The sequence below is a fragment of the Pleurodeles waltl genome, chromosome 7 (assembly GCF_031143425.1).
Source record: "Pleurodeles waltl isolate 20211129_DDA chromosome 7, aPleWal1.hap1.20221129, whole genome shotgun sequence".
NCBI lineage: Eukaryota > Metazoa > Chordata > Amphibia > Caudata > Salamandridae > Pleurodeles > Pleurodeles waltl.
The window spans coordinates 276478872-276506528 of NC_090446.1; the positions used below are offsets into that span (position 1 = coordinate 276478872).

The 27657-nt window shown below is 41.5% G+C and overlaps 1 protein-coding gene across 1 annotated transcript in view; it reads right to left on the reverse strand.

Moving 5' to 3' along the window:
- The window catches only part of PTPN1 (protein tyrosine phosphatase non-receptor type 1), a 368861-nt gene extending 341612 nt beyond the window's left edge, over positions 1 to 27249 (reverse strand). Inside the window, exon 1 of the mRNA XM_069243648.1 lies at positions 27043 to 27249. Coding sequence (XP_069099749.1) covers positions 27043 to 27105 — 63 coding nt within the window. The 5' untranslated portion in view covers positions 27106 to 27249. The remainder of the gene's footprint in view (positions 1 to 27042) is intronic.
- Positions 27250 to 27657: the final 408 nt, after the last annotated feature.

Here is a 27657-nt window from a genome sequence, read left to right on the forward strand (position 1 = left end):
ATCCCTACTAAATGGTCAGCAGTTAACAACAATTAGACTTCCTTGGACCCAGAGAAAAGCCATTGTAACCCAAGCCACGTTTATTAAACCTTCCAGCCAAGGATGAGTATTTAAGCTCTGGAGGTGTGATGATTGGCAGAACAGTTATCAAAAATCTTATTTCACCATTAAATCAGATTTTAGAATCTAAGCAGGATTAACTTTGGAAATGGCTAGAAAAGTGATTCAAAGAGGAGGTGGAAAATGAAGATTTTAATCTCACCTAGGGGTATTAGTAAAAAGTCTAGCGAGACCTACAGAATGATCTAGCTTTTGACTTATTTCACCAAGAGATCCCGCTAACCCCAATCAGCAGTGTGTACTATTTTGTTTTGATTTTAGCGTGCTGCACAAGGCACAATTTAAGGGTGACTTATAATTTGTTCAATTCATTAAAATTGTTACAAAAGAGACATCACATAGCATACCACACAGATTAAGATTGCGAAACATCTTAGTGATCTTGTAAGGGGTTTGTACCATATACGGCAATAGGATATACCTTTACTTAAAAACCATACAATAAAAATGCCTTGTGCATAAAAAAATAAAAGAACAGTTAAATACCAAGCATAGTGTAAAGTGCCCATTGTGCTAACTGAAGAAACTGGGAGTTTTGAGTATAAAAGCTGTGTCCTGATTGTTATAGCAGACTGGCCTGTTAACAAACTTTGGACTGAAGCAGTGTATTTGCTAAATTATGCCAGGTCTGCCAGAGTCTCCAAGAGAGGAGGCAGCTCTTTAGCGTCCATGCAGGTGCACTCCCCATATCTAGGAAACTGGTTTTAGTAAGCGCATCGTACATTAAGAAGAGTTGGACAAATGCATATTGAATTTCCCAGATTTTCCTCACTTAGAGTGCTTAGGGGTTTATTACAAGTTTGGCGGACGGAAACATTCATACGCCAAACTTCCGACCAAGAGGTCGCAGTGGTGCTGGTGACCTCCCAGCAAGACCCATTACAACTTTCCCACCTGTTTTCCGCTGATCAGCCCAGTAGGAAAGCTGCAGAAGCATTGCCCCCGGCTCGTAATATAGCCGGCACCAATGCTGCCGCAAACAGTGGGCACCAGCACCTTTGAAATGTGCTCTGTCTGCACAGCTGTCAGTGCAAATTTTTGAGGGTGCTGGCCAGGGGACCCCTGCACTTGTTCTCTGCCATAATTTTCATGGTGGTGAATAAGGTTGTAATCAGCAGAACAGAGTTCAGCACCACCACAGCTGATTACATCCAGCTCCGCCATCAGCCCATCTGGACCTAGGATCCTGGCAGAGACGGCGGTAGGTTGGCAGTCTGCTCGCCAAACTCATAATGTGGCAGTCGTAGGCACGATTGCAAGTTCCAACGTACAGCACCAGTTTGTGCACAGGCATTTTAATACTGTTTAGCAGTGGCACAGTGCAGGGTCCTAAATCCAGCAAAATAAGGTCCAGAAAACAGCAAAAGCACCTGAGGTGACTTGGTTAAAAGGGCTAGATTTGCTACACACAATTTGTTTAATTCTTTATTTACTTATTTACTCAACAAATTGACCTACCAACTGCCCTGTGACTTACAAAACGAAGCAGGAAGCACAGAATGCTTCTTTATTCCTCTTTACTCCACTGCCTTAGTTTTAATTACAATTTCTCTCCTTCCCCTTCAGTGACATGCCAACTGTTCACTGAGCTTCTCACTGGCATATGGATAAGTTTACCAGCCTTGGTGTACCATCCATAGATAATCTCCCTCACTTTGTGGCTCTACTTCTTTTTGTGGCCCAGTCCACTTTTCTAAGCTTTTTCATGGGAGTGTGTGCCTACATGCTGGATTTGTAAGTGCTCCTATGGCTATCATGCTAAAATAGAACGGAAAAGCAAAGAGGCATCTGGTATTTTATATGAAGCAACCTACCGCAAAAGGTTATTATGGTTTCAGAAGGCATTTTCATGTTTTGAATTTTATCAGTTTCATTTTATATCACATTATACAGTTCCGAAGAATAGGTGTAGAAGACCCTTGACTAGAAGGTTGAATTAACAAAAACTCCCCCCCAAAAAAGTCCGAAATTTCTCCACAAGTAAAAGTTACCCAAAAGGGAACAAGGTTCTCAACTTTTGGGTAGAATTATTAAGGCTCGATCAAGATAATAAGCAAAAGTCAAAAGTCATCAATATTTCCACATGAGGAATTCTGAATGAGTAACTGCAACACAAATGAATGTTTCTAGCAAAAAGTGTATGAGGAAAGTCAACAAGTTAGCAAGTTCTTACCATGATCAACAATGCTTAGGACAAACAGCCAAGAAATAAGACAACAATTTTATTCCCATCACCCAGGCTGAGGTAAAGGAGGATCATTTTCAGAGGTCTTTCTCAATCATAACCACTATGACTACGGTACAAGAGAAGGAGTGGATAAATCAGAATTAGAGCAATTTTTTGATTTTATTGTGCTACCTCAAATCACGAGACAAATCAAAGAGGAGGTACTAGGCTCAATCAGATTGGGAAGGTAGCTAATGCCCTGAAAAGCATTCCAAACACGAAGCGCTGTGGCAGTGATGGGATTCCGACAAAGTTCTATAAAATGTTTGCTAAAGAGCTTCGCCCATTTTTGGTGGAATTATTCAACCAATATTGGGCTGGGGCTAATATTCCAAAAGCTTATAAAGAGTCTGTAAAAGTCAGCTTTTTTTTATAAAGAATAAAACAGTGACTAACATTACTTGCTACAGGCAGATTAGCCTGCTAAATGCAGACTGTAAATTGTCATGAAAGTGTGGACATCCCGAATTATCCCGGTTGCTCAAAGCGTGATTCACAAAGATCAATGCGGTTTCTTACTAATGCAACATAATTCCGTGTACGCTACTTTAATTCAAACCATTGACTATTTTTCTAAAAACCAAGAGTAGGCCACCATCTTAATGATGTACGCCTAAAAGGCCTTTGGATTGCTCGATTGGGAGATTTCGTTTTTTTTTTTTTATCCTAGGGAAATTTGGTTTCCCAGATGAACTTCTTTGGATCGTTCAGCACCAGCATAAGGATGTCAAAGCAATAGTCAGCTCTAGGGAAGCCTGCAGGGTAAAAATCAGTCAGACCACCCATCAGGGGTGTCCGATGTCCCCCATACTTTTTGCCTTATTTATAGAGCTACTGGCAGCAAAACTACGCAGAGACCAGATGATTGTCCCCCTCTGCATGGGATTTCAAAAATTAAATTATTTGCAGATGATATTATTCTATATTTAAAAGCTGAACAGATGAACATCCAAAGGACCCTGAATAGAATGGAGGAATATACCAGGGTGGGGGGATACAGGGTTAAGCAAGCAAAGACGGACATTTTGCTATTCAATTCTCACCCTCACAGATCTTCCAGATGGGGTGCTTCAGTCAAACTCGCTGCAACGGCCTATAAGATATTTGGCAGGGGTGTGGAATTTATTAAAATATCTACTTGTCCAGGGGACAGGTTGCTTCTCAAATCTACTTGTCCTGTAAAAAGATCTACTTGTCCCTTTGGTGCCATGTAGTGTGGCGACAAATTATGGCAGCAATTAATAGCCTCTCTGATTATGCCAGGGCTACTACCATAGTAGGGCTTAAATACTTGGAGTTTCAATCCCTACTGTAGAAATTTCCTTATTTTGCCACCTTTCTGCAGATCTGCATACTGGGGCTGGAGGAAGCAGTAAGCAATAGTTCCAGGGCTGGAATGCCTTTGAGTCTGCAAACCTACTAACCTGCATGTTTTAAAGATTTTTAGCAGCTTCTCTCTAATATTTTCCCATAATAAGAAAGGTTGGACATTTACTCCTGACAATGGCAGAATTGGAACTTCTTCCAGGGTTGGGAAGAAAGTGGCTGGAGGGAAAATGAACTTGCAAATGCTCAATAGATTTTCACATGAGCAAATCTACACATCGTATTTACCCACGCTAAAATACAGTTCACAAATATTTTATAGGGGTACGACATATACCATGGGTGCACTTTTGTGACTTTCTTTAAGAATTTGGGGCCACAAGTAGGTAGGTTCAGATTTGTGAACTGCAAATTGCGAGTCGCAAATCCGAATGTAGGATGGTGTCCTTGACACCATCTGTGATTCGCAAGGGCTTCGCAAATGCCCACATCATGAATAATCATGAGGTGGGTCGCAATTTGCGACCCCCTCACGAATGGTGGCCTGCTGGAGACAGCAGACCACCATGTCTGTGACTGCTTTTCAATAAAGCAGTTTTTTTTGTAATGCAGCCCGTTTTCCTTAAAGGAAAAAGAGATGCATAACAAAAACGAAAAATGAAACGTTTTCGTTTCATTTTTCAGAGCAGGCAGTGGTCCACAGGACCACTGCCTGCTCTGAAAAAATGTTTACAGTGACATTCACAATGGGAAAGGGGTCCCATGGGGATCCCTTCCCTTTTGCGAAAGTGTTAGCACCCATTTGAAATGGGTGCAAACTGCGATTGGTTTGCGCCCGCGTTCGGGGTCACAAAACAATCCTACATTGCACTGCAAGTTGCAATTAGGAAGGGAACACCCCTTACTAATTGCGAGTCACAAACCCGTTTTGTGATTCGGTAACCAGGTTACTGAATCGCAAAACTGGGTTTGTGCATCGCAATGTGCTTTTTGCATGTCGCAAACAGCGAAAGTCGCTGTTTGCGACATGCAAAAAGCTACCTAAATGTGGGTCTTCATCCCTAATTAGGTCTGGAGTTAACAAAGACATTTTGTTTTTATTAAACTTCTATTTCTCTCTCTTTCGGCTGGCTTTACTGTGAGTGATCGCATTCTGCTCTTCCACAAGGAGCATATTGCCACACAAAGTAGTTTTGTTCAGTGTCAGGAACTACAGTGGCAATCAGTGACATAACGAAACTGGAGGGTGCCCCTTTGCAAAGAACATGGAGGAGCCCCCTCTCCAGACTCACTCAGGGCAGGTGCTGTGCTGACGGGGCCCCCTGGAGGGTGGCTGCGGGGCCTTTGTTATGCCGCTGGTGGCAACGTGTGCTTTAAGAGTTCAAAAACTTTTTGGGGGGGGTTTGCCAATGTTTGTTACAATGTTGAGGGCCTGGTAGCTCCCACAACAATAAAGTGTTACAAAAGCCATGTCAAAACAAGACACGCATTGATGAAACTAAAAGACTTATAAAAATATGTCAGATCAGTTGGTTTTGTCAGTGTTTGTTTATTTTCATGCTTCCCATAATCGTGTTGAAAATGGTTACACTGATTTTCCATTAGAAATATTTTTGGGAAATACTAGCATGCATCAACACATTTTACTAAATGACACTTCATTTGCATATAATCAGAGAGCATTCTGGGAGCATTATACTTAGCCTCTTAGCCTAAACTTTTCAAACATGTGTGTACACGTTTTTCTTTTTTGTACTGGAACCAACGTCAGTAGTGAAGTGTGACCTTAAAACATTTAATAACAGCACGCACCCTAATAATGAAGGCTTTCAAATAATGAACCATAAATACAAGTTCGAACAGCATTATCCTTTGGAAACACATTACCTCAACTGCAGAGAGTTCAACTCTCTGTAAACAGGCAGCCAAAGGGTTTGTGCTGCAGGGGGGTTGGGCCTACTTGTCCCAAGGACAAAGTAAACATAAAAACTTGTTGCCCTTGACCCCAAACAAGATGTCCCGGGCGTCGGGCGATAGGAATTCCACATCCCTGTTTGGGCATTTATTTTTGTGACCCACGACTGCTCATAATTATTTCAATTAAACTATCAGTCCATGCTTTTGAGGGCTAGCTAGAGAGACCGGCTTCTCAAAAGCATGGCCTGATAGTTTAATTGAAATAATTATGAGCAGTCGTGGGTCACAAAAATAAACACAGTCCATGCGCTTACCCCAAACGAAGATTGTTTATTTGGTTACGCCCAGGTTGAAAACATGGTGGAGATGTGGAAATCCAAGGTGTTTGTCCAGTTAGAGTATTCCCTTGTGAGAGGGCGGGATATAGGCTGGGAAGAAATTGATCTACACTTTGAGGGAACCGCACGTCTACAGCTATTTAGCTGCAGGCAAAAAAGTAGGATTTTAGTATTTATGGATGAGCTACCAGGAGATGAATAAAGGGACCAATACAGTAATGCACCTGATTTTGAAGAGCAAATTGGCTAGGGTTGGAAACTGGTATCTAGTACTGCACAATAATATTGACTCAGATTAAGTTCCTACGTTTTTGGATAGGATCCTGAAAATGACTGGATGCAAGATCAAGCTAGACTAGTGGCGATATGCTGCAGAGATGTGCTGTAAAGCCGTGCGCAAAGCAAATTTCCAACGAATGGCTTTTATGTCTATGTGGCTGAATACCATAAATCCCTGGCTATACATAAAATGATAGATTCTGTTCCTGACTACTGAAAGCGGTGTAAATCTGGCATGGTAGGGGATTGGCCCCATACCTTCCTAACATGCCCATCACTCCACATTTTTGGAGTGCCATTTTTAGGGTGATAGGTAGGTGGATTTAAGTCGAGCCACAGCTTACGTTGGCTTTATTTGAGGTATCTTATTCTATGGACCATTTGTATAAGAAACTGCAGTGCTCAGTGTTCATTGAAACATTGATAGCCCATAACTTAATATACAGAATTGGAAGAAGGTTGAGAGTCCAAGCTTCTATCACTGGCTTGCTAAAATGAAAAAGACATGTGTCTGAGCAAGCGCATGTAGGATCACTTCGGAGGGTTCGGCTGTCTGGGCTGCTTTTGAACCCTTTGCATCAAGCTGAATAGTGCACTCTGTAGTGGGGAAGTTGGTTCTGTTTATGTTGAGGGTTTCTGCTACAATATGCCACGAGATTCGGTGACTTGCTAGATTGATATAGGAAGTGGTAGCTTCAAGCTTCACTGAGGGGTGGGGGGGGGGGAGGAGAGGGGATGGGACGGGGGGTGGAAGGTTTGCTAGAGGTATCAGGGCGTGCATCTATTTTCCAGGTTTCATGCTTTTGGGCCTTCTCCAAGCTTTGGGGTAGCTTGAAGGGGATAGGAGTTGATGTTTGCAATCATGTATTTCAAACGTTATTAATAATGAGATATAGTGTATTCTCAATTAAAGTGGTGATCATGATAAGGGCAGGGTATATGCTGCTATGTCTTAGGCTCAAAAGCAATAAAAGCTCTTTAATTTTAGATTCTCGAGTCTCTTTTCCTATATTTTTTCTTTTGGATATTTACCCATTCTGTGAATGTATGTTTTTATAAAATCACTGTTCCAAAAAAAGTGAAAAAAAAACAAACAAAAAAAACACACAGACATAAATTTAACCATTTCCTCCATATGGAGACACTTTGTGCTCTAAATCCCATTAATTATCGGGGCATTACTTCCCACTTCCTATCCTGTAAATGCAGTTTGTCTTTCCATTTTCAGGAGCAAGTTTACATGCATGTTCCGGTGTGTAACAACAAATCGTTGATGGATATCTTAAAAATTAGACACTGTTGGAATTCAGCAACTTTTCAACAAAATACTAAGCAGAAATGTCCAAATCCCCCACCCTCTTTTAATCCTGGAGTTTAGAGTATGGAAAGTCCACCATACTAGTCACGTTTTTTTATTGGCAAGTCAGTCCCACTTCAGGATTCTGTTGAAATGAATGTGCCTTTAACCTAGCAAATGTGTTTTGCCCCCCAAATTGAATGTAGATGCACAACAACGTTCAAGAACTGAGTCCTTTAACTGGAGCAATACATTCCGAAAATGGAGCTACTATTCTGCTTAATTAGACTTTATCCACATCCTTGGAGCGTGCACGGACACTTTTTCATGGTCCAGTTTTAATACTTTTGAACACAAGAGCCTTTGCAGGCTTGAACAAAGCAAGCATAATTCTTCTATCTAAATATATCCAATTGCTCTAGAACTGATACTGCTTGCTATGAAACAGTACAGAGGCAAATGTGGCTATTCTCTTTTGGTACGGATTGTTTCTGGATGCTCTGGTTTGATTATGGTATCTCTAAGCCCTAGTTTATGGAATGAAATATTTCCAGGAACGTTTTGCAAATCAAAGCTCTAGGGACAAGTTATTATTCAAAAACTTCAACAAACATAAGCACCTTGTGTGTATTAGACACTACAATCTTAAATATCCTAGGGTACTTTTTAAGGTGCCTAAACAAGAAATGTCTTAGAAAACACTGGTCAAATATAGAAAAGGGATTGAAAGACCTCACGAAGTTGCTATCAGTGACTTACACCAAGCCCTGTTAATTATATAAGTAACAGAAGTAGAAACTGACAATAATAAGAAAGTGTAAAGCAAAAGAAGCCTGCTGGCACCTCTAAGAACAAAAGTCAATAAATGTTCTTTTAAAGCAATCCATCTTATTTAGCCCATGTGTAGTACTGAAAGAAGTACAAATAGTGCTGGTTAATCGAAGACCACAATCAGGGTCTTTGCTGAAATGGCTGGACAATTGGGGAAAAAAAGCATAACTTACGTCTTACATTGGTAACCAGAAAATAAAACTGGATAGAATAACATTACAATTTGGACTTTCAGGATGAGTTTGATGGGGATGAACAAATGCCACATACTAGAGGTCCTATCCCTTCCCTCTTGGCACCAAAATTCAAAAGCACTTTGAAAATGAAAGAGCTCAAATGATGACACAGAATAGTAAGTCACAGGAGTCCAGGATTCTTACATGCAATGGAAAGCAGTGTCGAACTAGGAGGCTCCACTTAAAGGAAGATATCAACTATGGAGGGCTTTCTGCTTCTAAAACAACTAAAAAGGTCACTAGAAACTCCAAAAAACCCGTAAACCTCAATAGATCCCCTGAAAAATTAAAATCTGGAGGCTTGGACAAGGTAATTCCGCTTTAGCTTTGTTTACACATGGATATTTGACTTTAGAGAAACCAAAGCCTACATATTTGACTTCTGTGCCTATGTCTTCCCCAGTTTATTGTATAACAAACTTTAAATGTGCTTTAGCACAGGATGTGAAATATGTCTGAAGGTGTATAGATTTATTTTGTTGTTATACTTTCTTAATATTCAGGGTTTTCTGTTTCTCTCTTCAATTGCAACCACTGACTGACATCGGTCACATTTACAATAATTTATGGACCACCTAACTAGTTTTAGATCAAAAATCAGATTAGTTGTGCCACTTATTTTTCAGTGAACTGATGATAAAATTGTTAAGTGCAGTTCAATATGCTGGTTTATTTTTAACAAGTGTTTTGCACGGTAGCTCACAAAGACCCTGACCTCTATGTCCTCGAATTTTAAGAAAGAAAAATTTAAGGTTATAACAAACCATAAACTATACCAGTAAGCTAAAATAAGATTTTTCTTTCAGAGATTTAGCTATTACATTTAGATTATGGACAACTTCAAAGAGACCGGCTTGGTAAAGACATTGTACATACAAGGAGTAAGCAGTTCCTAAGTGAAAGACGAAAAGTAGAGTACAGGGATAACACGAGGCATCAGATCAGACGATCTGACTGCTCAGGAGCAACAGCCCTCACACACACCAAAGGCTGCCATGCTTCATCATCGGACACCTCCTCATTGGGCCGGCACTGCAATGCACAACGGGCCCCACTAGGGGGCTCTTTGATGAAGATCTTTTGTATTTTACGGATACAAGGGGTGAGGTGCAATGTACAGTGTGATTAAGTAGACTTATGTAAGAAAGTTAAAAATAATTAAGGGCTACCCTAATCGTTTTAATATGCAGGTGCCCATGGTATCATTAACAACTACATGCAATAGTGTATTAGCCATAAAAGGATATAATGGTCCAAAATGGCTCAGAAGGAAATGAGCGAAAAAAAGGTCAACATGTTTTTTACAATTAATCCTTTATTCCTGAATTTAAATTTTTCTAGCTATTGTGAAGGAAAGTTTCAATTATATTAAGGAGACAGAGGACAGGATTGTGCTCAACTTTCTTTCCTTTATTGAAACAGCAACCTTCAAAGTACAAAACTACCTTTCCCAAAACTCCTTGGGAAAAAACTACCAAAACTCAAGAACCAATCAAATGTCCCCAAAAGTGTCCATATAACGTTGCCTGCGTGATCATACTTCCTCTTTCTTTACATGTCCGAGAACTTCCTTGTGCATTACTCTCCCTTGTTGGAATCATTACCTAAAGATAAAGTACGAGAAAAGGAAATCACTAACCTTTCCAATACAGAGCTCCCAATAACATGCAAACAATTAGAAACTCCAGTGATAATTGCACATAATATAATTTGCCGTAAACAAGTAAGGCATCTGCCATGAAGAGCAAAAGATTGTGAGAAAAAACAAGTCATACTTACTCTCTACTTGTCCACTGATTGATTCAATCTCCAAAATGTGGGAGATGCAGTAAAAAGTCCAGCAGGTAGGAAATAATCCTTGCCTCTGTGTCCTTAATAGAACTGAAACTTTCCTTCACAATAGCTAGGAAACTTTATATTCTATGTCAGGACCAGAGGCGAGGATTATGCTCGTTTAAAGCTTATTAACCACCATAGATGCCATGTCCACTGCTGGTCTGAAATAAAACCTCTTAAACAAGGAATCCGATAACCAATCAGAAGCATTGATGATGTCCTCGAGTCTCGCTCCCAGGGTAAAGGCTTTTGAAGCCATAGCTCCCCTGATGGAGTGGGCCCAAAAAAGGGACACATTGATACCTGCTTCCTGCATGGCCCACTGGACCCAGCGGGCAATGATAGGAGAGGATACTGCTTTGAACGGTTTCCTAATGGAAATTAGATGTTGCCTCTCTATGGAGGACGGATTTCTTCTGTCATTCGTTTGTACGCTTTAAGACAACGGACTACGAACAATTTTGGGACCTTGTCAAAAGCCGGATAAGCTATTGACCTTGACTCCGTCTTTGTTCTCCAGGAAATATAAAAGGTAACCCATTGAGGCGAACCCTATTGGACATGTCCAGAGCTCTCACGTCAGAAACCCTTCAGCAAGAAATTAAACATAACAACATTACCAATTTTGCCGACAACTCTTTGCATGACAGCTATTAATTTCTTTGCAGGATAGAAACAAGTTCAGAACAAGATTGGCATCCCATAATTTAGAATATTTGGCTTCCTGAGGTAATGAGTCTGACTCTCTGCATAAGTTTAATCACCAAAAGGTGTTCTCCCACTGGGGAGTCCAGAATCGAGAAATTACCTGCTTAGATAGCCGACCTGTAAGAGTTGATCGTCCATTATGCCATGCCTTTTTGCAGCCATAGAAATTCTCTTTGTGTTGAACACACCAACGTACCCACTTGATCTATGCTGATTGGTATAGTTTAGAGGTTCCTTCTGCCCAGACTGAAGCCAAGTGGCGTTCAGCATCCCATCATAATCCCAGGACTCTCCACTTTACCTGTAACCCTCCAGGCCATCAGAGGGAGACGGCCCTGGAGAACCAGGAGATATCTCTGACCTGCTGGCTCCCGAAAAATATAGGGATCGCGGGGAAGAGGGATTGGTGAAACCCAAGAAAGTTCCAGAAGAGCTGGAAACCATGCTTGAGATCTCAAAATAGGAGTAATTACTATCACCTGAGCCGGAGTTACGTCAACCGCGTGATCAGAGAACAGTGGGAACGCACTCCTCTTCTCCTTCAGCCAATCTTGAAGGAATGCATCCGTTGCCAGTGGTTTTCGGCTTCCAGCTGAAGTAACGGGGAAGCTGGTAGTCCAAGCATAAAGCAAACAGAACCACTGAGAACAGAGCCAAACAAGAGTTCGGCAATTTGAAAATACAAGGATCCAGTTGCCACAAACTTGTGTTGGCCCACTCCCTCGGGCACCAATCTATCGGTTTGGATAACCCTAGAAAGTACTTCGCTGTGATAGAAATAATGTTGGCCAGGCATTACTCCCAGAACTCCTTGGCCAATTCAACTAGGATTTTGGACTTGGGACCTCCCAAATGATTCATGTAATGAACTGCCGACCCTTTGTCCATCTGCAAAAGGAACCGGGTGTTAGCCCTGTCCTTGGTCCAACAGTGAACGTGAAGGAGCATGCCATCAACTCTAGACACTATTTGAAGCGACACTTCGCAAGCAGACCATTTCCCTCCAGTGACTTGACTCTCCACAGCGAGCTCCCCAATCAGAGCTGCTGGCATCTGACTCAATGACTAGGTTCAGGTCGGAACCAAGGGTGGTTCGCGCGTTCTAGGCCTCCATGTGGGCTAACCACCAATTCATCTCAGCATTGACCTCCTCCGTGAGGGGAACATGTTCTGAGTACTGAAAGCCCCTGTGAAGGTGGAAGGCCTGGAGTCTCTGTAGGGCCCTGTAGTGAAGAGCGCACAGAAAAAATGCCTCAATGGAAGACGTGAGGAGCCCTACTATCCTAGCCACCTGCCGAAGTGAGATCAAAGACCTGAGATGGTCTTCTGCAGTTCCCTGCGTATTGTGGCTATTTTTGGAGGTGGCAAACCAAGTCCTGTTCCTGGAATCGATGGGAAGGCCCAGGACGACAAGTTGTCTGGATGGAGCCATGTGGGACATTTTTGTGTTGATGAGGAACCTCAGGCTTTCCAGGAGGGGAATTGTATATTGTAGATGATCCCTAGGCCAAGAGGGACACTGGTCCATGAGAAGCAAGTCTTTGAGATAAATGATCAGACTACATCCGCAGGCCTGAAGATGTTTGACTATCTGTTTCAACACCTTGTACCAAGGAGCCGAAGAGATGCAGAACCCTGAACTCTTAGACTGAACCATTCCACTTAAACTGAAGGAAGTGGCGGTGAGGAGGGAAAATGGGGGTTGTGAGGTAAGGGTCTTGCACATCAAGGCATGTAATCCAATCGTCCGGGCGGAGCAAGTTCTGAAGGAAACGGATCGCCTCCATCTTGAAATGGCAGTATACTAACAAGCCATTGAATTCTCATGGACTGATGTTGCCTGCCATCTCACTTGTCTACAATGAATAAGTTACTGAAAAAAACTCAAAGGTGTAAGGACGAAGGGACTATAGCATTTTTCTTCAGCAGGTTTTGCTCCTCCTGCTCCAACAAAATTAGTTGGTTCTGAGAAGAAAAAAAAAAGCATTGATTGAGACCTGTGGGACTGGATTAGGGAACAACAAAATTAATCTGGAACTCGCACATTGTTTGTAACACTCAAGCATCTGAGATGAGAGTCCGCCAGTTGTGGAAGAACCACACTAATCTCCCTCTCGCCAGAAAGGCGGGATCTGAAAAGACACATACCGACTTGAGAGCCTTAAGCCTCTTCCCCTTGTGGCCTCTTCTGGTGGGGAAGAATTCACCCGTCAGGGATTGGTCTTGCCCTCTTCGGAGACCCTGTCCTCTGATGGGGGGCTTGCATGTAGAAACTGCCGGTGAAGGGCCCTCTCCCACGAACGGCCCCAATAAAAAGGCGTGCATGGAACACCGGTTTCATTGAGGACTGTCCCTTTTTGAGGGAAGTGAAGGCGGTCACGAATTTGGACAATTCCTTGATAACTGGCTCGCCAAAGAGTCATCCTTGTGCCACCGCTCCTGCTTCCGTGGAAGTGAGGTCCACAGGCTTGGGTCTACTTTAATCAGCAACCACCTCCGCCTCTCAGCCAAAATGCGCAATTCGCATTCCCTAAAAAGATCACTGCCTACTGGGCCCACCCCGAATTACTCTCAGGAGAGAGAGGGGTGCCGTAAGCTTTGGCCTCTTCAGCTAGGTCAGGAATCTTTGTGATAGGCCCGCAATGTTTAAGAGTTTGTCTTGGCATGACTTTCAGCACCTATTGATTTCCTTCTTGGGGTCACACACGAACGTTTGCAGAATTGTGGCCAACCTCGGGTCTAACTCTGGGGTGGAAGAGACCTTGTCTGGCAAGGACGGGCAGAAACATTCAGCCCGCAGTTTGGCACAGACATCCTTGACCAAAGGTTTCTTGAGGCTTTGGGCGACATTGACGCTCACCTTCTCAGAGGGATACCACTCGGAGAAGGAATGGATCAGCTGCCCCGGTCCTACATGTCTGAAGCATCCTGAGGTGGCACGGAGGAGACTGGAGAAGGTTGCTATGGTCTTGAAGACTCTGCTTCATCAGGCGAATCACCAGTAGAATCATCATCAGTGTCAGCTGAGGCCAGAACTGGGAGACTCTCCCCTGAGCCCATCACGACATCTAAGGGATCTGGGAAAAGATGGGGAATCAGCCCTGTCTAGAAAGGCCTGTTTTGCCCGATCAAAAGCTGTCAAATCTATGCCCGCCTCTATCTGGCGTTTTTGGGGGTAATGGGCCGGTAGGTCCCTACGGGCAACCCTGGGGCGGGTATTCAACAAGTGATGAACAGGCAGGTATAAGCCAAGTGTAGGAGCCGCCATACCAGAGGTCCAATGAATGACGCCACGGCCTGTTGGATGGAGGCATCCACCGCCTCACAGAAAGTGTGGCCGTGCAAACACTGTTGGGGACATTTGATTGGTTCTTGAGTTGTGGCAGTCCTCCCCCCACCTCCACCCCCAAGGAGTTTGGGAAAAGGTAGTTCTGTACTTTGAAGGCTGCTGTTTGAATAAAGGAAAGAAAGTTGAGCATAATCCTCACCTCCAACCCCGACATAGAACCATATGTTATGGAGTATTCACAGGTGGAACAAAATACAAAACAAATAATCTAAAACTCAACATCTAGTTGATAACTAAAAGTCCATCCAATGCAATAAAGCCGGCAGAAGCAAATATGACTGCCAGGCTATCCAAATAAATAATTAAAGTTTATTACTACATTTTTGTTTTGCTTTCAGTTTTTACTACAGTTCTTCTAAAGGCGAGTTTATTTGTAAACAAGTACTTCTCAGGGTGGCTCAGTGGTTGTGTTTATTTGCTTGTGAGCATAACACAAAGTCATTCACTTACTGATACCAATGGCTTAATCCCACCACAGCTGATGAAGCACTTTGCTTTAAGATTCTGAAGCTGGGTAGGGATAATAGGCCCAGTATGAGTAGTAGATAGCTATCAAGCCATCTATATACAGCAATTTAAACAACAAAACACGTTTCAAGTGGCTTGGGCTTGTTTCACATGACTGCAAACAAAACCGTATGTCGACTACTTACATCTGGGCCATAAACTTGAGTGACACTACGGGCTGGAAATGTAAACTGTAAAAGGGTTGCATTCATTTTATTAGCACTACTTACAATAATCCTGTAAACAGTGTGACTGTACTGGCCATTCCCAAGCACTATCACATACTGGAAGCACGGACTGCAGTCAAGGGAGACCACAAGTACAATAGAATGGCTAAGGGACAGAATACTCAACACAAACAAATGAAGCACAAATAGTACAACCAGAAGGAAAACATCAAGCAGTTCAACTGATATCACAAGCCAATCACAAACACCCTCTTCCACCAAGGGAACATTTCAGAAACGCACCCTCGCCCTACTCAATCGAGTCTTTCAATTAACTTGAACCACATTGACATCCACATTCCCTAACAATAACTAAAACGTTCTAATGCAACTTATTTTGCACACTGCATCAACTAATCATATGCCTCGTTGGTCCATAGTCCCAATTAACTTTTCTGAGTCGCTCTTCAGTCCTAATTGATCCATCTAATTTAAAAAGAGTCTAAAATTCACCAGTCTAAGTGATGTCCATTTTAAATCTAAATGCAAAGGCCAGGCCATTTTTCTGGGACTCATTACACTAACCACCTAACAGTTAAAACAGATTAAATCATCAAATGTGTGCAAATTAATGTGCTAGGACTGGCACTTGAGCCGCACAAAGGCTGCATCACTGTACCTGGGCCAGAGTTTCAGAACGCCATAAGATTGAATTTAAAAAAATCCATGTTTAGTTTTTTTTAACAAAAGAATGCAGGGCTGTTAGTTATACCAAATTAAGCAAAAAATATTTGTAAAGGAAGATTGGATGAATTTACAAAAAAATAGTATTGCTTTTGTTGGAGTATGCGTTTGTGTGCAATATTCTGGGCATGTTTTTACCATTATATTTAAGTTTGACTAATTTTCGAAGGTATTTGCTTATACAGCAATCTTTTAGCACATTTTACCTCCTAAGAATTTTCTGCTAATACACAAGTCGGTAAATGCTTTAGTTAAAAATTCCAATTATATTTTTTAACAGAAAGACTGTTTTCAATAGTTCAGTGCACCAAGTGCCATGAGTATGGCTTTTCAGTGCTTTTATTAGTCCACAGATGACCTTCCAAACCATTATACGGTTTTAAACACCACAGTAGCCCAACAGTGTTTATGACCATGTGCCCTCACTATGGGATATGTTTCTCTATTTAAAGGTAACGTGACGGCTTCAATGAGTCATGGGGGAAGGTTCAGTGGGAAAATAACCAATTAAGGCAACATCTGTGTCGGATGTGTGGTCAAATCTTTGCCTAGTAGTGGGGTGGCCACCTCAAGATCATGTGCTGTGCTGCATACGTGTACAATTGTCTGTCTAATGTCTTTTGTTGGAGTTTATGCATGTGGTGTTTAATTAGAGATCTTTGGTAGCAAACACACAATTATATCAGTATCTAGAGGTAAGGTATTCTTGCCTTTCCTGAATAACACATATCAGTTACTCACGGTTTTAAAAATGTAGCACATTAAAATTCAGCGGCACAGTAATTGATATGTCGCTACACCTGCAGTTCGTAATGGTAACTTGTTGTCTCATAGAATATATTATGCCAAGTATTGAAGAAGTATACAGTGTTAAGGGTTGCTGAGTATTTATACATGTTTTCGCTTCTATTTCAAAGTATTAAAAGGTTATAGTAACCCTGTAAACTGCAAGGGTTTAAGCTTCCTATATTGTTTTATGGTAGGGAGCAAACATCTTATGGTGAAAAGAAAGATGCTTGAGGTTAGGAGTATTTTATTACGTCCAATGCGGTATTACATATTCTCGGCATTCGATTTTATCATCACAAGAGAGTGACCACAGATAAGTGCTATGAAGAGTGTGATTTTTTTTATGAGCACACTGTGATCCTGGTGCGAACATTTAGTGCTACCAGCCAAGCACACCCACTCACCCATCATTAATCCCACAACCTAAGCAAGATACATGGAAAGTAGAGCACAGCTCGGTTTCTGGGGAGGATAATTCTGAGAAAGGAAATGGGGGGTAATATTTCTGAGAAAGAAAAAAAATCGTCCAGCTATGATACTTTCTGTGATGCTGTGTACCCATAAAACTTCAGACCACTCAAAGAATAGACTGCCTAATCGCAGGGTCATGGTACAAAGCATCACAGGAAGCATTATGACATTGAATCAAAGACATCTCCAGAAAGCATTTTTAAATTCGGTAAGGCTAGATAACACAGTAAAAAGGTCAGTCAAAGTTGAGAAACTAGAGACCATACGTGTTGGGTACAGAAATGCAACCTCTGAAAAGCCTATACACCACTCTCCATCAAGACAACTCAAAGAACGGACTGCAATTTAAAAATGGATCGTTCTTGACACACCTGCTAACTAACATATGACAGTAGGAAGGCATTCTCAACCCATTATGGGTGAGTTCTTAACTCAGGGTTGTGCCAAGAACAACACGCTCTACTTTCCAAAACTATGCATGTATTACACAACTAACAACAGGAACTCCAGAAGACAATACCAACATAAACGAAAGGCATCGAGCAGAAATACACTTTACTGAGGATGGATTGCCGGCTGTATGTACCAACAGTTTAGTCCAAAATTAGATCACAAAGCCAATATTATTATTATTTTTTTTTTTTTTACAGAAACAACTAATCAAATATATAAGCTTTGCTCCTTGTCATGAAAACATTTTACTGGTTAAGACTCCTACAGCCAAGGAAATTTATATTTTTGTGAATTCCCACATTACTGTGACCTAGGTGTCTCAGACCCAAGAAAATCTTAAGCAAAATTCATACTATGAACTAATTTGTAAATAAGTATAAAACGGACAGATTGTAATGAGCTATTTCAAGGAGCACAGAACGGCAGAGGTAGTCATTTATGGGAACACACAGTACGAGGGCATGCAAAATGAATGTTTTAAAAAGTAAACTGAAACAAATTGAAAGTATGTGTTCTACCGATGCTTTCAACGCTGAAACATTGTACTGTATACATATTTTCGGTTCTGAGACGGATAGAGCCCTCACAGAAACGATGACACCATCATGACTTCACATTGTCTGCAAAATATTTAACGTTGATATTATTTTTCAAAGCTGAAAATATTAAATTTCTGCCAAAATACAACACCAACATACACTGTCTGCCAATTTTTTTAACTAATGAATCATACCATGTTCACAAAAAGAAAATATGCATTTAAAAAGCAACTGTGGGGTTGTAATATTGCATCACTCACTGCACCACCCGTTAAAACAAGAATCAAGCAAAAAAATTGGACTAAAAGTAAAGAGCAAAGAAATGCAGAAGTATACACAAATTTATAGACAACAGTCGAGCTGAGAGCGTTTATTTGCTTTTTTACTCTGTGGCTTCGGTGTCACGTTGCTGCATGCTTTTTAAATGTATTAATATTTTTTCTGACATTGAAGGCGTTGATGGTACTCATTGCTGATGTGCTTGCAGGTGGAGTAAGTAACTGAAGGATATAGATTTCCCATTCTTAGTCAATCTGTCAGTGCACAAAGCCCCCCCCCCCCCAATCAGAGAAGGTTGGGGTGCGAAAGGGCAAAAGTTCCAGGTTAGTTAAGGTCAGTACTTGGGAACAGAGGATCCCAGTGCAAGATTAGTATCTCTTCATTTTGATGTCTGCCTAATATTTGAGTAAATCTTTTCAATAATTCAGAACACGTTTTAGAATGCATAAAACACGGATATTCACCTTATTCTCCTTTCGTACGAAAGTTTTAAGAAACAATAACTTCCGACATAGGAAAATAAAAATTATCCACGTTGTTTCACTATCTCTCTTACATAGTTGTTTGATACACAGTCATCTGGGTTACTTTATGGTAAGGCTCAATACATTTTTCATCTAGAAAACCTAAAAACAGTAATCCCTTTGTCCCTCGAATATAGAGTGAGAGATGCAGAGACATACTTTAGTCGTGCTAACTCATTGTGTGTTGTAGAGAATTTCTATGGCCGCAAAAAGGCATGGCATGGGTTAGTCTATCAAATTGCACCACCAATTAGTTCCTTGCCTGCTCAGATTAAGAGCTTCGAATGGAATATTTGGGAATGCAAATAATTTTGTATGCAAATGACAAACAGCTGAACCACAATGTTCAATACTTCACCGATTTCGATTTTTACATTTGAGTAGTATTCGTATTTAGGATAAACTGGTCAAAGTCCATTATAATTCCCCTCAGAAGATGATCAACTCTACCTCACTTGCACTGTCCCTTTCATATGGCTGACCATGGTTTTACATACCTGCTCATTCATTTGTTGAGATATGGAAAGATGTTTTGGCAGCAATCAAGTACACACACAAAAGCAATTTAGAACTAACACAGCACACTTATGAAACTTACTAATTTATCTGAAGAACAGAATTGTCTAAAATAGTAATTCCAAACCGTTTAAACCTTTTCCAAAATATTACAGTGTAGGTCCCAGGAGACTATTTCTTTGAATTGGATGGGATACCTCATATTTTTTTTATTTAACAGACTCGTGGCAGAATCTTTATTGACATTAAGCCCAAGTGTATTTGACTGATGTACAGCATTGCAGGACATGCACAAATACTACTGGACATCCCTGTTAATAGGAGTCAATTAATTGAAATTTGCATTCCAAAAGCGGTCTCTCCTTTAGTATATTGCCATAACTTGTGCAATGAGGGCTACCCTAAACTCGGGTGGAGTTCAAGAAAATAATATCCCTTATATGTAAAAACACTTATTAACAACACTCTAGACCAGTGGTCTCTGAACTTTTTAAAACCCACGCCTCCCTCAGTTGAAGAATAAAAATCACTTGGACCCCAACAGAATTTTTCACTATTATTTTATAAAGCTGGCAATAATTAAATATGTCTAGACTTATTTAAACATTGCAGTTAAGTATTATTACCTTTTTAAAGATGCAATAACATGTTTCTGCTTAAAACAAAGCCCACTTATCTGTGTATTGCTTCTTTTAGACAGAGCCTGGAGCTCCCATCCCCAGGGTCACTTAAGGCCCCCCTGGGTGGGACTTCCCCCCAGTTTGAAGACCACTGCTCTAGACACTCAGGTTTTTTTTAAAATCCAGGTGGAAAAATGTTGTGGACCCACTTGTTGGTACAGAGTGGCAGAAGGTACAACTTAACCTCCAATGAAGTAGTGTTAAGATCAGAATTTAGACTGGTACAGCTGCATATTTTTCAAATCATCTACCTTCACACACAGAATTGCTAAAGTCTGTAATGATCTAAGATTCAGCACTCCAGGGGTAAGTTGGGGGAATAATTAACCAGTATAAGGGGTTCCAGTACATTTCACTGCCAAGAATTACATTGCTGGGAATCTAGCATGATTAGCCTCAATTCACATACAGTAAACTAAGCACAACACAATGATGGTGGTCACACTCTGATATTGTCAGGTTATCGGGTAGTCTGGTCCCTCCTGAAATCGAAGCATGATGCTCAGACAGGAACTAGTGCGGAGCCTGAGAGACCCATGCGTGCTGAGGCAGTCCCTGAGAACTCTACAAAGTATGCAGCACATGGAATCGTAGGCTAGATTAATGCTAAATTGAGTTCACCACATTTAAAAGAACCCTTGAAAGTTACTGAGAAGAAAACTGATACAGGAGCAACATCTGTTCTATAGAGGTTTGACACAACTGACTTGGCTGACACACAAACTGACAAGCTATATTTCCTTCAGCCATGGTGAGATTTTGTGCATACTTACACCAGCCAACTGAGCTGTTTGCGTTTACAGAGTATAGAAGTAAACCATTTTTATCACGTTTTTTATATTTCTAATGTGTTAAATGTAAATAATATCGTGGTCCCCTTTTGCTCATTTGTTTTATCAGAAAGAGCAAAATAAAAAGGGATCCGTTCAAATGTACTCATTATTTCTGTGTCATAAATAAAGATCTGAGTTAACTAAAAAGATGTATTTGAAAGAAGAATCATAAATCTGAATTTATACTATTTGCACGAGCCCAAGTACTCTCTATAAGGGTCCAATTCAAGGGTCTTCAAACTGAGGGACAGGACCCAATGGGGTTGCATGGAAGTATTCCCAGTGGGCTCAAATGCCCCAGTAAGTAATTGTATATGAATATGGCCTGGAAGTATGACTGTTTATTTAGTGCTGAGGACACTGTCTACATTTCCAACCAGCAGTTGAAGTGCATACAAAAAAAGTATAACTGTGACCCCGAACGTCTTAGTAGCAGGGACAAAGACATGACTAAAAGGAAAAGGTTATACTGTAAATATTTTCATGTTTTTTTTTTTTTTCAAACCTTCGGGTAACTGCAAATAAAATATAGCACACATCATAAATGCAAGTTAAACTAAACAGTTGAAAATGCACTCTTAGTTACGAACCCTCAATTTCTTAATGTGATCAATGCAGTGATTTCATGTCTTTCAGGTAGTAGGCACTTTGGAAAGAAGACATAATAATCATCTTTAGCTCCCTGTCCTGCCCTCTGCTTCACAGAACACGAGACCACCATCTCCTTCACTTTCACCTAGAAATAGCTCAAGGTCCACATTAACCATTCAGGAAGGGTTGATTTCTTAACAAAAAAAATGGGAACTGTTTTGTAAAATTAAAAAATTCAAAGGCTCATCGGTCTCCAAAGACCTCTCCCACTTCAACAGACAAATTTCCTTTCAGTTAAGTTGAAGGGTAGCTGGTACGCTTACTAGGGTTTCATTCAGAAGCAAGGCCATGATCATCCAGAACCCTGGTGCCTCAGAGTAATGACCTAGGAGAAAAATCCATGGATAGTGTCCAAAACATGGGAGAGTGGGGGGGGCGCTATCTGGGAATGCGGGGGGCATTTTTTTCATCTACATATGGACAGAGACAGCTTTCTTGGAGAGATGCCCTAAAGTAGGTGGCAAGATATAGGGCGTGCTTTCCTTTCTTTTTTTAAGAAAAGGCCATCGGTACCATTACTTCAGCAGGTGCAGAGGCACTGGGACCAAGGGTGTGAGGGGGCCACAACAACCCAATTATGGCTATCTTTCTAGCAAAAAAGTGGAGTTCAGGCCCATTTCTCTAGCTAGCATTAGCCTAGATCACCCACTTTTGAAGAGGGCCCAAGCAACAGGGGGATGAGATGTGGGGCCTTTTATTTATTACACAAAGGGTCAGAGAGCTTATTTTGGGCATCAAGCTTAAGAGTGGTGGCCCTGTGGAGTGGGCAGAGAAGGAAGCCTTCTTTCTAGGGTTGCAGGTATCTTTGGTGCTGCAAGTGCACAGCGGTGAGAGGGGCCAACCAAACCCCAATTATGGCTGCTTTATTAGCCAGTCTTGCTTGCACTAGAGGAGAGAACACCCTTGCGGTGCCAGTGTTGCTTTGGGCCTAACACCAATGGCCCAAGGGAGGGGAATAGTAAAACAGAGGAGACATCTTACCATTGAGCCTCTGAGACATAACAGATGGGGAAAGATCAGGCCCATGTTTTTAACAAAGAGCAGAGGAGACTGCCTACTTCGCAAGGCAATAGCTATCATTAGTGAAGCATGTTTAGTGGAACTGGGGTTAACTTCATCACAATCCGGACTGTCTTACTTTCCAAAAAAAGAGGCATGGGTCTTGCCAACATTAGAGTTGGAGAAAACACCACTGCAAAGTGGGGGCAACAAGTGGGAGCTTATTTTTCCTGAAAGAGACAGTGAGTGTTTGAGGAATGGAGTGATGGCCCGGTAAGGTGGCAATGGGTGAAAGACTCAAGGAAAGCCTGCTACTCTGGGCTGTGGCAATCAATGGCACAGCAAGGGCAGTAAGATTGGGGCACAGGAATGTGAGGAGTGCCTAACACCCCATCACACAGAGTATTGTGTTTTTGGTTAATTTCTGATTAACATATTTGCTCTTTTATAATTGTTGCATTCAGTGTAACTACAGAAGGTACCCCACAAATTATTTGATAAGCCCTGTCCTTTGTTCTCAGCCCCGCCACTGCTGCACTACCAAGCCTTAAAGTTTTGGGGGCCTCCCATAAAAACATTAGGCTTAATGAAGCTCACATCAAAAAAGTATGAAGACCTGTTTTAAAACATCACAATGATGACTGGTCAGTACTAAAGCTCAGAGGAACCTAGTTAGATAAGGTCAGTTTTAGACGGCACGTGCTCCATAACAGGGCAGCCAGTAACAAGAAACAAGGTCCCACAGACAGGGATGGCCAATGGTAGGGGATGATAAGGGGTGTTGTTCTAGGCCGAACAGTTCAGATTCCTTATTTAAGGTTGCCAGTGTGTGTGCACATGAATGTCATCTGAATCGTTACTCACCAATTTTCGGTGCAGCACAGCCTCAAACTTATAAAAGGTAATATCAGGTTAGATTATATCAACAAAAGGTTCTGAGACTCTTCAGTCAACGAAAATAAGCAATATGGGGGGGTGGCGGCAGAGAGATTTCAAACAGGATTTAAGTTTCATTTAATTTTAAATTAAAGTAGTAAGGCATTGGCAACAGCATTCATTTCTTGCAGTCAGAGGTGGGTTACGGCTTAATAGTTGATGTGCGGCAATGGATGTGTCTGAGCTTCATGTTACAGGACACTATAATCTGGGGGGTGGGCTAGTTTTGTGATCTTCTGAAACATACTTGGTGGATGGGCAAAGTGGATTATGCACTCTGTTAAGTAACTTCTGATACTGATACCTTCCATTTCCTACTGGTCGCTTTTAAGGGTGGAACGAGTACTGTCTTAGAAAGTGTGAGTAAAGAAGTCATTGCTTATGGTTCTATTCCCAACTGCTCAGTAACATTAGCATAGCATGGCAACACAATCTGAGGAAAGGTAAAAGCTTTAATTTCCTGGTAGTCATCGGGACTGGGGCCATTACCGTAGGCAGGCTCCATACTTTCACTGTCGCTAGCGAAAGCACCTTAAAAAAATTGCTTCTACTTTTTGTTTAAATCCTAGGGCCAACAGTAAGAACCATGAAAACCCCTGTTCCCTGGTAGATATACACACATTTGCTGACTTGACCTACTCAAAAAAGAGTGATAATGTCTATAGTTCTCTTGATTTATGAGCATTTTCGTTGAACGGCTGGTTTGCATTAGCCTAGAAAAGGCAGAAAGATATGCGGTTAGAGAATGTCTTGTTAGGTGTAATTCTATAAATAACTACTTCTAGAGAAGTGTGATGTTTCATTTAGCTTTTAACTCGGTAGCAGAGGGAGGGTGCAGTCCCTTTTTAAATAACATTTTAACACCCTTCAACAACCAAACAAAGACTTTATTTATTAGTAGTTTACTCAAACAGAGATCATAAGTCAGCGAATACATGCAAACCTGTTGAAAAAGGGGAAAATGGCAGTTGTCTTCTATGAATTGCAATCTCGTGGCAGTGGACCGAAAGCGAACTACGTCCGAGTCAGAAGAACATCAGGCATTGGACACGCAACTGACTTTAGACAATATATCTTTCAGAGATATCCATCAGTATTGAAATATCTATATTCCCCTTTAGGTTTGATATTAAAGCTGATAAAATAGGTACCAACAAATAGTTGGATTCTGAAGTACCCAGTGCACACCTCTCGGAGTGCTCTAAAGCACTCAGTCATCTGGACTATACGCAAAACCAAGGTTAATGTATTAAATTATTTAGAAATTTGAGAAAAGAAAGACCATGCCTGTCACAAGGTGTGCCGGATAACACTTCATTAAGAGCACGGACGGTAACAGGAGATAAAGTACTAGACACACACAAGTTCAAAAGGTAATATTCTCAAAAAGATTTATGGAAACGAATATAAATGGAAACTCCCGATTTGTTCTGTCATCTTACAAAGAGTGAGAATGAAAGGGGTGGGCGAGTGGTGAAAACGGGATGTAGGCGCCAACAGATTTCGGGAGGTGAGAAAGTGGAGGTGGTGTAAACATGCTGATAGAGAGCGTGGTAGAGGACATATCTGAAAGGATGGCTATCAGAATTGGCAGATGTAAAAAAAATAAAAAAGTTAGGAGAAAAATGGCTTTGTCCATGAGTTAGTCCTCAAAAATCAGTCTAATACAAATTAATGGACCAACATGTAATTATATGTTTTTGTTATGTAAAATCTTTCTGCTTTTATTAACACAATTGAGTTTTAATTACCACTCATGGGAAATTGATCTCGATTAAAAAATCTGAGATCGCCGTCTACACTTTTTAGTTTAGGAATCGCTAGTTCTTCTGCGATAACGTTAATCTTGAGTCCTGGGAGGGTTAAAGTAATCAAATTAATATTGGCCTGTAGTGTTTAGGGTCAGCAGCGGATAGGTATTAGCCTAGTCTGATCACTAATGGGAACGGGGTGACTGCCCATCATTGCTTGACAGTAGTGATGGAATATCAATGGCCGTCGAGTGAGTGATGTTATTCAGTGAAGCTTTTTGTCCTTTTAGTTACTGCGTGGTCGGCTGAGTTGTCATTACTAACTGGCTCTAGTGTAGGAAAAGGCAGAAAGAAGATGATCAATTCTAAAATTGTAGACCTTCCACTCACATGCTCGCTGAACATGTTAAACGAGAGTCAAAAAGAGAATACAACAGGGCCCATAGGTAGGTCGTGAAACTTTCTAAATCCCACAGATATACAATTACTATGGGAAGAGTGAGAGCCTTCTGAATAAAAAGGAGACACTGTTTTCAGAAGCTTCCGGGTACTATGACACACTACGGCCAGTGGTAATAGAGAAAGGGAGGTAGAACCCTTCTGTCCCATTGGTGGTCAAAAGAATTAGGGTAAAGTGGCAGAGCAGTAAATGCAGGGGCCAACTATGCACTTCTAGGCTAGAAAGTATTGATGCTTAGCAATAAAGACCCACCACTTTTTATTGTGTTTTGTCAGATGGCAGTACCCTCTTCCATTTTGATCGATAGTATTGAGAGATAAAGCTTCCTCTAAGTTTAGGTGTTATGTATGTTTGGCATATAGTTCAGAGCTGAGTGGGTATAGCAAATATATTATCTCGGCTATCTGGCAGTCTGTGGGACACCGCAATAGACTTCTTTTTGCGGGACAGTCGAAGGGAATAGGAATCTTCAATTCGCTTCTTTTCATTAGCGATTTGGTATGCATACCCTATAACTTGTTTTGTTTTTATAGGTCGGGATGCACTGTCTATGCCGATGATCAGTATTGGTGGATCAGTAAGGATGTTAGTCTCAGGAACACCCAGTACTTACACATAACTGTCAATCTATTGGCTAGTGAACGGGGAGAAGTCAAATATTTAAGAGACAGATTAAAGTGAAAGGTGAATAAACCATTTTATGAGGCTGATGCATGTTTGCAAAGTGGCTAACCCAAAGGGCGGGAGAATATCATTGAGAATAGAGTGCCAACATTCAAATGAGGATAAGTTTACAGGCGTGCATATGTTATCAGTGGCACTAGACTAGTCAATGTGCTGAGAAAACACAAAGCCTTACCAACTGTGTTGCTGCGTTAATGTTAACATGCCAGTGTTCTTTGGTCAGTAGTTTGGGGTGTCGTGGTCAAAGTGATCCAGTAGTGCACGTCACTGCAGAAGCGAACAAAAGGGCTGGGCAGTGCTGGAAGTGGGATCAGGGGGACAAGAGAAGGATCCAGTTTGTTATTTGTACTGGTTAGTCACATCCTGCAGTTATGGACTGTCAAGGTCTCCCCTTCTACCATGGGCAGTGAGTGATAGCTGGAAAGCATAGTGCAGAGTCTGCCTCTCCGAAGTAAGCAAGGGTCAGTGATCTGTGCGCTGTGTAGAGAGAGAGTGTAGTTCTCGGGGTCCGTACCTCTCTTCTTCTCCCTGGCCTTTACTTCCTCTCCCCGGCCTGCCCGAGGCAGACACAGCGCAGACCCCCTTGCCCTCTCACCTGATAGACGGAGGACCAGCTCCCCTGCCTGTCGATCTCGTGAAAGTGCTTCTCCATGTCCATGGCGCCAGCTGCACACGGAGCTCGTAGGCAGTCTGTCTACCCTCGCCCCTCTTCCTCACCCTGCTGCTACTAATACTGCTGCCGCGGATACACGAACTCACTCGACATGTCATCCGCCAGCCGGAAATACGCGATGTGACTGACAGCTGGGGTCGGGACATCCGGCCGGCGTGGATCTCTGTGTGACATGCTAATAGAAGACGGACTACAGCTGCTTTGGCGAGATTAAAGGCACTTCCCACGCGTCTCCAACAAGACAGCCATCTTCCAACATACTTTGTAAACGGAGGGATCGAGATGTTTAGCGTGATGCATCGAACGCAGATCACAAATATGTCATTCGCTAGATACAGTGTGTTTCAGAAATTTCGAAATGAAAAACATTAATCCATTGATCTGGTAAAATATTTTTTGTACTGTACACCTTTACGACCATATTTATATCTGCAATATAAAAAATACAGTTGTTCTACAATGATTTGTATTCACCAGGATATGAAAACGGTGCTGTTTGACGAAATGTCTGGGTTTTCTTTTTTATTACCGTTTTCT